The sequence below is a fragment of the Castor canadensis genome, chromosome 3, assembly GCF_047511655.1.
Source record: "Castor canadensis chromosome 3, mCasCan1.hap1v2, whole genome shotgun sequence".
Classification (NCBI taxonomy): domain Eukaryota; kingdom Metazoa; phylum Chordata; class Mammalia; order Rodentia; family Castoridae; genus Castor; species Castor canadensis.
Genome location: NC_133388.1, coordinates 190,102,487 through 190,114,432, shown reverse-complemented (window position 1 = coordinate 190,114,432; position 11,946 = coordinate 190,102,487). Strand labels below are relative to the sequence as shown.

The 11,946-nt window shown below is 47.0% G+C and overlaps 2 protein-coding genes across 5 annotated transcripts in view; one reads left to right on the top strand and one right to left on the bottom strand.

Annotated features, from left to right (window-relative positions):
- The window catches only part of Tg (thyroglobulin), a 222,818-nt gene that overhangs the window by 63,527 nt on the left and 147,345 nt on the right, over positions 1-11,946 (bottom strand). The gene's annotated exons all lie outside the window — the stretch shown is intronic.
- Positions 1-11,946, top strand: part of Sla (Src like adaptor) — a 62,063-nt gene that overhangs the window by 40,474 nt on the left and 9,643 nt on the right. For all 4 annotated transcript variants that reach the window (XM_020184769.2, XM_074069261.1, XM_074069259.1 and 1 more), the window contains 3 exons: positions 8,353-8,452; positions 9,281-9,367; positions 11,551-11,654. In XM_020184769.2, the coding sequence (XP_020040358.2) occupies positions 8,353-8,452; positions 9,281-9,367; positions 11,551-11,654 (291 nt within the window). The remainder of the gene's footprint in view (positions 1-8,352; positions 8,453-9,280; positions 9,368-11,550; positions 11,655-11,946) is intronic.

Genomic DNA, 11,946 nt, shown 5'->3' with positions numbered 1-11,946 from the left:
ATGAACTTGTCTTTCTCATTTTGTCTGTGGTTCAAATGTTTCATAATTAAAAGTTTAAAAAGGTTGGGTGCTTAGCAATAATGCTAAACTGTTGACATTTTGAGATGGCTTTCCAAAATCAGCTGAGCATTTATTTTACAATTTATTTTATAGTTGAGGGAAACTGAAGCCCACAAAGGGAATGTAATCAGTGTCAGTAGCTACTCACAGTCATATTTCTAACCCAGGATTATCTGATTCTAAAAGCTAGACTCATACTCACCATATCCTACCAGGCTGTGATAAATATTATCACCCATACTGTTAGCCCTGCCAGAGTTTGACCAGTGCTACTTTTCTAAGTGAGATACTGTCCCTCAGGTGTCCTTCTGAAAATGCAGGACTCCTGTGTCTCACTGTATGATGGCAAGGTACCAGGGATTCTCAGTGGAGAACACAGGGTTGCAGGTTACTCAGGATGGCAACACTCAGCCCTGTGGAAAGAAGCCAGGTTGGGCCATACTCGAAAGCTAGTCCTTCAGCAACAGAAGGACTTCAGCCAGCACAAGGCAAAGGCTGAAAGTCAAATCCATTGTGCTTTGGGGTTTGCTGTGCTGGTGTTTCTCACACAGTTGCCTTTGTTTCTGAAGCTTCCTAGTGCCAGCAGTGGTGAGCATTCTGTGTGGGTCTTCAGGGAGAGGGGAAAGGAACTCAGGGAGACCCGTTGGTCATCAGTGTCTACAGGGTTAGTCCCGGGGGATCTTGGGACACACCTGCTTTCTCCTTTGCATCATAGCACAGGGGACCTGGTGTTTGCTCCCAGTACAGGTGGCCAAGCCTTGTTGCCCTGACCCCTGCCCGTTGTACTGAACAGAGGCCATGGAACACAGATGGCCACACTCTACTGCCCTGCCACTGGCTACTGTTCCTTCATGGTGCCTCTGGCCCCATAACAAACAAACCTCTTGCTTTCCCCAAATTTAGGAGCCACTCAGCTCCTAAATTACACATCCAGTGACCCTTCAGATGCCTGCAGTGAGCATGGAGAAACCCTGTCCCCTACACCCTTCCAGTCCTGATGCAGGGCACTGCTAGGGGCTCTTAGGTTTCTAGCCCGGCATCTCCCCTCTCCAAACCAAATGGGGGAAAACACAAAGAAGGCACACAGGGCCCAGGGACAAGGTGGAACAGGCCCCAAGGAGAGGTCCCTGCCTCTCTAGCACCACCCAGAACAGAGTATGCTTTGCCAAGCCCTCTCCAGCCTAGTTCAGGTCACAGACTCTACAGTTCTGGTCATAACCACTACTGGAAAACAGGCCCTGCAGTGCTTGGAGTACTGGATGGCTTGGGAGGAACCTGCCCCCAAACCATCTTGAGGCCTTGCCTTTCAGCCTGGGGCAGAAGGGGCTGCACACTTGAGCAAGCCCCATAAAAACAGCAGCCTCCAAGGACTTGCTCATTTGCTTTTATTTTTTAAATGCAAATTGTCATGAAGTAAGTTTTTCTTTTTCCACTGTGTGGGTGGGAGGTCACCTCTAGAAGGAGGTAGAGGGGTCTCCCCCCCTCCGCCCCCGATTAGGAGAATTCCCCAGGTCATACCATTTTGTGTTTAGGGCAGCCACATCAAGCACTGGTGGGGTGCTTTACACCCCCAACCCTGAAAAGTTCCCCTTCTCCACTTCCTCTTTTCTCTCACACATACTTGAGTCAGGGAGGTGACGCAATCACTCCAACCTGTGGTGTGCAAATGGCAAGGGTTTTCATGGAAAGAATTCCTACGTAGTATACTTATCCGGGTACTCTCCACTCTGGGAAGATAGTGCCTGCTGCCTGTTTGATTCAGGCCAGACTGTGACTGCAGCTTCCTTTGACATCAGCCCTAGTGGCAGAGTTTAAAGCAGCAAAGCCCAGAGGCTGACCTGGAGACTCGGGCAAACACATTTCCAGAGCTTTGAGGGGATCTTCTCCCCCAATCCAGGACTGTGGATGCCTTGGAATGTGGTTTTGACTATTTGTTTTCTCCTAAACTTTCCAGAATATTCCTTATCAGTCTAGTTCCCAGGGAATAATATCATAAAACCCACAGAATAGCAGGACTTGGTAGGAATAGTGCAGGTTTCAGAGGCAAAGGCTGTGCTTCTGGTGATATCTCTTGGAAGTTGTGCAACCTTAGGGAATCACTCAGCCTTGGTGGTCATCCCTCATTGCCACAGCAGAGCGTAGAGCAGCAAGCTGGCAGACCTAAAGTCTATTTGGGCTTAGCCATCCCTCAAGGGTGAAAGCCATAGGACTGGTGATCCCATGACTTGTTTTGGACTCCTTCTCTGGGACGGTGACAGGCAGCACAGAACTGATTAAAATCTAGGGCTCCCTGCATAGCCAGGAAAGGACACATTTCTACCTCACCACAACTCAGTTACTCCACAGTGACCTTTCCCTCTCTTTGTTTCTTTCCTTCCTATCCCTTCCCTGAAGAAAGAGCTCAGTTCAGAGGTGGCCATGCAAACCGTACTGGTTCAGACCCCTTTTCACTGTGCTGGGGTGGAAATTCATGCTGTAATGCATTTACATGGCTGCTGGTGGAAAAAGGGTGGGTGAGGCAGGGAGGAAGGAGACAGAGAAATCTCCAGACCTGGCTTGATGCTTCTCAGTTTCTCAGTGCCCAGTCCTTGAACCACAGCTGTACCCCACACCTGCTAACCAGACCCTGAGATGGTGGGATGATGGTGGGTGGCGGCACCAAGCTGAATTTCTTATCAGTCCCTGGCCAATCTTAAGCCCCTGCAAACTGGGAGACCACAGGCCAGCTTCTAGTCCTGTCGCCTCCCTAATACAGCAAGAGGTGAGAAATGAGATGCTCACTGCGGTACCTCTCTGTTCCTATTTGTAAAATGGAAATAGTTACAGTGAGTTGGTGCTCTTAGTGTGCCAGACACAACTCTGAATGCTTTACATATATTTATTTGCACATTGCATCCGCAAATGCATGTTACACATGACTTACATACTACATGTGAATTTATATACATGAACTCTTAGTTCTGACAACAGCTTACCACATCATCACTATTATCTTTTCCAATGTTCAATTGAAGAAACTGAGGCACATGAAGGTTGCCTGAGACCATCCAGCTCAAAAAGGGAGCATCCCTCTTTCCACCGCATATCCTATGTTGGAGGGGACCAGCTTTCAGGAGGTCTTCATGCTCTGATGAGCAAGGGAAGCATTGCCTGGTTATCAGTCTCAATGACACTCATCTGCCCTGGATCCCCTTGTCCTATTTGAATCTCACTTACCCACTGCTGGTTTTAGCTTTTATGTCACTTCCTCTAGTGAATATCATAAAATATAACTAGCCTGTCAACTCACGATGTCACATTGCTTAGAATAGGACTGCAGATTTTTTAAGTGAATTAATATTAAGAGTAACAAACAGCATTAGGTAACTAGTAGTGTAGGTGACCCTCAACTATGACAAAGGAGAGCCAGTGGTCAGAGCACAGCCATGTGTTCTGTGAAGAGATGACCCACAGCTGACTGGTTGGGTGTCCTTGGGTCATCTCTGGACCTCACCACACCTCTCTTTCCTGATATCTGCCATAAGATAATCACTGTCTAGGAAGCTGGGTGCCCAAGCAGCCATACTCAGTGTCTCTACAGACTATAGACTATATCACCTTTTGCTCTTTGCCAGTTCTGCCTGAGGCCCTCAGTTTCTAAGTGTATGGAAGCCAGGCCACAGTAACCTGAGAGTCTGTAACATTCCTATCTTCCCAGTAACACAGAGGGAAACTAAGGCTTGGACATAAGAGGGCCCCCTGAACTACTGGGTCTCACAGCCAGCAGCATAGCTCTCCATGGCTCATAAGACTCCTAGGCCCATGGCTCATGACTACCAGCATTGCTCGTGTGTGTGTGTGTGTGTGTGTGTGTACGTGTGTGCACGTGTGTGTGTGCGTGGACGTGTGTGCATGCGTGTGTGTGCGTGTGTGTGTGTGTGTGTGTGTGTGTGTGACTTCCTGCAAAAGTAACTAAAAGTCAGGCCTGCTGTTACCTGCAGGAGCTCCTGAGTTAGGCATGATTTAAGAGAATGTGAAACCAGAAGCTGAAATCACTGGGCCATTCAGCTCTTTGCCCACCAGCTACATGGGGTGCCTCTCCCAACTCTGAAGCCTCTCTTGGAGTTGGCCTTTGTCTTAATCTGCTAAGGATCAGGTGTTGACTGGGAAAAGCATGGAAACTGAGGGCCAGTGAGAAGTGTGTGACTCACTGAAGTGACCCAGATCTGGAAGTTCTCATGCTCTCCCTAGCTATAGTAATGGATCTTTCTGCCTTTGGTCTCTTCACCCTTCAAATAAGAATACATGTTCTGCAGGACTGAGCAGAGAATGGGACAGCAGGAATGACTAGCTTTACTCCACGGTTATCAATGGCAGCTACTGAGAATGTGTTCAACTCAGAAAAAAAAAATGATCATGTTACTCCATAGAATAATAGCGCTAAAAGGAGCCTGCTTTTTTTTGATTAAGTAATATCTGTGGCCAGTAACAACATATACTTGGCCTGGTGCTCCTTCCTGTCCCACACTCATTTCCTATTTTATACTTTTGTACATACACTCTGTTCCCTCTGACTCATTGCTGAGTTGAGCTATCACCCAATACTCTGTATTTTCTATTTCATCTTCTGTTCTCACCAAATGGAGTTTGTGTTTAGATGACAAGAAGGCCATAAGATACACTCAAATCTGTACTGCCAAGTAGTCACTAAGTTCAGAGCATGTGGCTGGTACAGGTCTTGGGTTATGGAATAGTAACGTACCCTGTATAGAAATGGGGCTGACTGCCAGTCACAGAAGCCACCCCATATATCCGTCACTCACCACGAGAGGCAGATTTTTGTATTTCTCATTTTATATGGGAAGAACTTGAGCTCAGATTAGTTTAAAATAAATCTTTTCCCAATTTGCAGAGCTATTAAGTGGAGGAGGTGGATTTCAGCCAGGTCTGATTTGAGTCAAAGCCCATTCTCTTTCCAGAAAACACTTTTGAAAATTCTCTCTGGATTCCCTTCATTCTCGGTATCTCTTCGCTTAATTTGCTTCCTTATCTTAAGCCTGTGATCATCATCCTCCCCTACCCCCAGCCAGCTCCCTCAGCACCTTTCTCCCTCCACTTCACTCAGCTATCTGGTTGGATTCAAACCACAAAGCCAGAGGGTTCCAGGAGTACTTGATGTGTTTGAATTTGGGAAAAAACAGAAACGTTCTATGTGGCGTTTATTTCCCTATAGGAACCAAAACTCAGAGAGGGTGGGAAGGGGTCCTGGCACCCTTGCTTGCTCAGAATGCCACCCTGAGGTATATAGCAGGTTGTGGTAACTTCCGGTGACTTGTCCTCTGCTTTTCTAGTGCTGGTGATAGGGGATGGGGACACAGGTGAGGACCAGTAAGTCATCAGACCCTAGCAAAAACTTACATGCCAGGTTGTCTTGGTGATGTCCAGTGTTCTCAATATAAACACATCTCTGTGTTGGGAATTCCACAGGAAATTTACTTTGCTACTGTGATACTGGACCTTGAGCTACTTAAGTGCCTTTCCCTTCACTGGAACACTTGTTTCTACAATGGGACGTTGCTTTCGTTTCTGTTTCTGTTAGTTTTTGTTTTTGACATTACAAAAGATGGTTGCTCTGTTTTGTCTTAACCTTAAATCAGATGTCAAACCACAAACCTCTCATCACACACAACACCTTCTGTGTATCGCATTTTAGCCATTGTTTTTGATAAGAGGCTTTTTGGTGGCTGCCTTTTGCCTAGCCCACCTAAAGATGTAGCCCAGAGGCCATTCTTAAGGACCTGATGGCATAGGGACTGCTCCACCTGCATTTCATATACTTCCTGGAGTCTCCTTTAAGGGGTAGGCTCAAGGTCAGACTTGGCCTGCACACACAAAGACACATGCTCAGCCTCCCCCCTGCCCCAGGACTCACCACCAGGTGGGGAGAAAACATCCCCTCATGGTCACACACATGTGATATGCAACTGGAGTCTTCCTGGGGATAAGAGTGGGTATAGGAAAGCAAAGGGCTGAGACTCTGGGAGGCTAGAGGTGACAAAGAGGCGGAGAGGAAAGGAATGGTCGACACAGAGACTCTGAGGCCTGAGATGCCTAATGGGTCTCAGAAAGGGATGTCACCCTCAGCTGAGCCAGCTGAGATAACAGATGTCCCTTTTATATAGGGACCATTGGACTGGGAAGAGTGGGTTTCCATCATGAAGGCATTTCCAGCCTGTTCTTCTCCAAACTAGGAAACCCAGTCCAGGAAGGGGAGGGTGGCCCATGCCCAGTGGCTTCGCCTCTATACAGCTGGCCTGGGCAGCTGGGAGGGACTTGCCAGAAAGCTGAACAAACCTCGTCATGGCCCCTCACTGGCACAACATCTCCTAGGACCTGGACTTCATTTGCCTGTGCCATTTCACATTCTTTTTCTTAAAGAGGACCTCCAAATTTGCATAAGCATCATGCACCACCAAATCTGGATCCACCCCTTACTAAAGCTGAGGACTTCTGACTTCAGACCCCATACAACTATAGTGCTACCTCTAATTATTGAGGTGGGGTATGAAGTACACAAGGAGAGAACCTCTTTTCTTAATTCAGTGAAGCAAAGTATGAGGGAAAGTACTTCCCACACACCCGCCGCCAGTTCAGGCAAAGTGCATAACAGGACAGGTCAGAGACCTCACCAAGTTGGCCTTTTCATGGTCTGATGCTGCTGTTTCTTAGGACCTCTGAATTTTTTTTTTTTGGCAGTACCTGGGTTTGAACTCAGGGCCTACACCTTGAGCCACCACTCACCAGCCCTTTTTTTGAAGGGTTTTTTTGAGATAGGGTCTTGAGAACTATTTGCCTGGGGCTGGCTTCAATTGCAATCCTCCTGATCTCTGCCTCCTGAGTAGCTAGGATGACAAATGTGAGCCACCAGTGCCCAGCTCCCAGACACTTAAGTACACTAAAGGTCATTGGGTTTCTATCTCACACCCAGGAATTCTTGCTTTTACGCAGTTTATTGCCATGACTCAGTTTCCCCCAAATGAACAGCACTTTTGAGTGTGCTATTCCACTGTGATAACTTGTTTCTGATTCATTTGTCACTTGATAACCAAACCCTGCATGACAACCCTGCTAATCTATTACTCATCCTGGCCTCAATCTCACTTCTGACACAATCTGCCCAAAAGACTTGAGAGTTGGAGGTAGGGCACATAGGCTGTAGGAGGCCAGTCTGGGATCTCAGCAGGGGGTGTCCGTACCCTGGAAAGTGGCCCGTTGGTGACACACAGCCTGCCTGCCTGAGTGCTGGGATTTCTCCAGGACGTTCTGGAGCCAGGGCACATGGAACAGCTCCTCCTGTGATCTCAAGAGGATGTAGGCTCCATGAGAGTAGGGGGACGGCTGGGCTCAGGGTAGGTGCTCAGTAAATAAGTGCCTGATGAATGAGTAAATCATTACTCAGCATTGCAAACTCAGATGCCCAGCTAGCAGGGGCAGAGATAACCATTGAGGTATATAGTGTCTGTCTATTGCTTGGTAGCACACAGTATTTCTCCAGCATTACCCTGATCTTGTGCCTGTAATTATGGCAAATTGCTAAGACTAGACAGGAGTATTCCTTGCCATCAAAAAGAAAATTCACATCTTAGCTCCATATCTGCCTAGGAAGCTGGCCTCATAGGAACCAGATGGTGTTTTTCTTTTTTAAAACTTCACGACAATGACAAAGTCCCTAGCTGTTCTTCCATTTCCCCATCCTAATAAAAGTCCTTATTGAGTAGATTTCTGGTGGTACCCACACTCTGCATGGAAGAAATTATTTTTTTTTAACCTCAGAGTTTGAGTTCAAGGGTCCTCTGAATCACTTAGACAAATCCCCTTGCCCCTAAACACCACACATATGGGGCCCACAGTCCAGGGAGGGGTCCTGAGGCAATGGCTGGGAGGGTTGATAGCACTCTGTCATCCCTGACAGTGCCACAAACTGTTATCTCAGAAGGGCCCTGGAATGAGGCAGCAGCCCCATTTCAACAATGGAGAGACTGAGAACTCTAGACACAGGGCAGACCTGGAAGCCAGGTCTCGTGACTACAGCTTGGGATTCCCACTTTTCAAATAAGAACAGTGGGGCCAAAGCAGGCTGCAAATAGGAGGATGTGTCCTGATCCTTGGGGCTCTTCAGACTCTCCCAAGGGAGAGCCTGAGGGGAGGCACCTAGAGTGCAAGTGAAGGGACTCCAGCGGAAAATCCCAGAACTGTTCCTCACTGCCTTTCTGCTCCTGCTGAGTCAAAACACTCCTTTGCTTTGCTTCCCAGGACTGGAGAGTGACTTCCTAGCTGTGCTGACTGACTACCCCTCTCCTGACATCAGCCCCCCGATATTCCGCCGAGGAGAGAAGCTGCGTGTGATTTCTGAGTAAGTTAGCTTTTAGCTTTTCAAAACTTTTATAGACTTCAAAACATGATGAACTCAGTTTGGATGGGAAACATTAGATTTTTAGCTACTCTTGTCCGGTTTCACATAGGCTCTGGCCCTACTGTAATGTGAGAAATTTGACCCCTTCTATGACTCCCACCCCTTAATATTCCAGCACTCTAAAACCTTCAATGGTTCCCCATTGCCTGCTATACACATTTTAAATTCCTTGACTGGGTTTTCAAGACCCTTTAGGACTCAAATTCTGTTTCCTTTCCTGGCCTCCTCTCTCACCACACATGTAATGTTATATACCAAGACAAGCTAGAAGGAGAACCCAGGGTCTGAAAACAATTTTGATGATAAACAAACAGTATTGGCTTCTATTCCTGCTGTCTCTGGTCTAATTCCAAACAGTCCATAGGACAAACTAGGGACTCTAAGCACCTTTTATTTAAATCCTTGTTGATACATAGGTATAGTCTTTGGTTATACTTCAGGGTATAAAACAACACAGAAAACATTTATTATTTTAAAGCTTCCAACTATGAACATTAGTTGAGGACATCAGCCACTGATCCCTGAAGGGTGGCCATTGCTGGCATGTGGGGAGGTTTCTAATGTATCTTTAGGGTGGAGGGGGGATGGTTGTCGACTGGATACGCATGCTTTACAAACCAAATTTTCAGGTGGAGAGATTCACAACATGACCAGTGACAGACCTTTAAAAAGCAATGCCCCATGGTGCCTTGGGTTAAATCTGCTGCCTGGACAGGTTTGCTTTGCCATTTACTTACCCACCTGTTCCTGTGCATTCTGTTCTCACAGTGAAGGGGGCTGGTGGAAAGCCATGTCTCTTAGCACTGGCCGGGAGAGCTACATTCCTGGAATATGTGTGGCCAGAGTTTACCACGGGTGAGTACATTTCTCAATTAGCATCATTAATCATGATTTCTATGTCATCATGAGATGACAGAGATATTTCAGCATGATATAGGGAAAGGAAGGGATTGGTTGATTGGGGACATTCTCACCCCTGTCCAGACCATCAGGAACAATGCAGTCCTAATCCTGGGACTCAATTTCCCCAGCAATAAAATGATGGAAGCTGAACCTTCTGACTTGACCATGGTGCCCCTGGAACACAGCACTGACAAGTCAGGTATTGTTAGCACAGGACACAGCACAGTCTAGCAGCTAAAAGTCAGTCTGTGGAGATTCAAACACCATCACTTATTGCCCTTATGACACTGAACCAGCTACTCAACTTTCTACATCTCATCAGTTTTCTTTCCACAGTTGCCAAAACAGCACAGTATAGAACAAGGAAGACAATTATGCATCATAATAGGATCGCATACAGGTTTCCAGGGAAATGGGGTGTGGATGATATCTGGGTAGCTCTTGGAGCAAGGCCAGACATTACAGCATACGCTGGATAAATGTTAGCTGGATTCCTATCAAAGACTTATCCAGAAGCACAGAAAATGCACACTGCCACCTTGACAAACAGAGAGGTCAAGCACAGGAGGAGTGCCAGGCATCAGGCTAGGCAGGTAAGAAGCGAATACCATCCATCGCTTCTCCTGCAGCTGTGCAGGTGCAGCCTCGTGGCCTCCTGGGAGGCTCTGACATGCAGCACACCTGGGCTCTTAACCTGGCTTCCCTTATGTCATGGAGAGGCTTTGGAAAAATGACTCAGTCCAGCAACAGTCTCCTCACCTATCAAGGTCAGACCTCAGAGTACAAGGCATAGCAAAGAGGAAAGAAGAAGGAGGGATGCAAACAGCATGATATAAATAATGAATAACTTCACATCCCTGCCACCACATGCCTGGAAATGAACCACTGCTTCCACTGGAAGACCAGAATTCAGAGCATTTGATAGTAGTATTAGTGATCTTAATCATGAGTACCAGAAACCACTTCTACACTTAGGATGGCAAAGGTGGACCCATGAAGGAGACCCGAGTCTCTTGCCACTTCCAAATCAGGGGCAGGGAACATGCATCAGTGCCTTCACATTGAGGGCAGTGGAGCTAGGGGTGGGGAGGCGCTGGGGTGGTGGGCATCCCACGAGACAGACAATTTAGTAGAGGCAATGACATTCCTACAACACAGACTTGAAAGAGAGACAATGAGTTATAGTGGCTATGGAATTATAGGTCTAATTTCCCTCATTGCTGACATGACAACCTGGATAAATGACTTCATCTTCTCCCCGGGCCTCCACAAGCTCTACTGTGAAAGAGAGACAAGGCCACCTGCTGTGGGGAGTGGAGATGAGCACTTGATTTCATATGGGCATGACAGTAGGCAATGCGCTAAAATAACCAGTTTCCTACATGGCTGCTGCTACTATTTTGTTACCTTTATCTTTGTAAGTGGGACTTTATGAAAGGACTTGAATGAACATTTGTCACATACACTGGGCCAAATTTCTTTTTCTTAACCATTAACTGTAAAAAGCAAGAAACACATATGCATGGTGCAATGACAATTGTGTTTAAACACCTCAGGACAGCGAAGGCCAGGAGGAAATGAGAAAAGCACCACGTGGGGCTTCTCTGGGGGAGCCATGCACCACCTCTTATTCCTCAGAGAGTGAGTGTCCACTCAGTCATCACAGTTCTGTACCATACATGATGCCCTGGACACCAAGAAAAACCTAACAAAGAGAGGGGGCAGGGAGGGTGTGCACCATTGAGTGTAAAGGCCCCATGTCAGACAAAATGTCACAAAGGTTCATGGCAACATTTTGTAATACACATGTATTATCTAAAAAGGCACAGACACATTCCAACTGACATTTGAGAAACAGGCTAAATAAATAAAAGGTCCCATATACCTTGTGTCATCACTACCTAACACCTGGCACGAAATGGGTTCTTGGAGCATTTTATTTTAAAGGTTGTAAATATGTATGAATGAATGAATGAATTGTTGAATGAATGAATGGTCAGTTGACATCTTTCCTCTTTGTAACTGCAGCAGATTTATAGTAAATGGATCTTAACCATATACTAGCTCTTAAGTTAGCTGGTCTTGATTTCCATGGCAGGGCCCAGGCCGCTCATAGCTGTCTTTTTCCTTCCCAGCTGGCTGTTCGAAGGGCTGAGCAGGGACAAGGCAGAGGAGCTGCTGCAGCTGCCAGACACAAAGATTGGCTCCTTCATGATCAGAGAGAGTGAGACCAAGAAAGGTAAGCTGCTGTGTCTCCACACATGACTTCATCTGCCTCCTCTACCATGCACACACAAATGGATCCACGCGGTCCAGAGGCCTGGAGACAGGGAACAGCCTGGCTGGGCTCTGCCACAGGCCATGCCCAAGAGAGAGCAGCCCTTGACTCCTGTTGGAAAATTTTCCATCGACTGAGAACAAAACCGAATGCTGGGTGTGGTCAGCAGGCTGGGTGCACAGAACGTGGGTGCTGTTGTAGGCCCAACCTGTGTTCTCTGGCTTTGTGCGTAGGCAGGTTATTTACTTCTCTG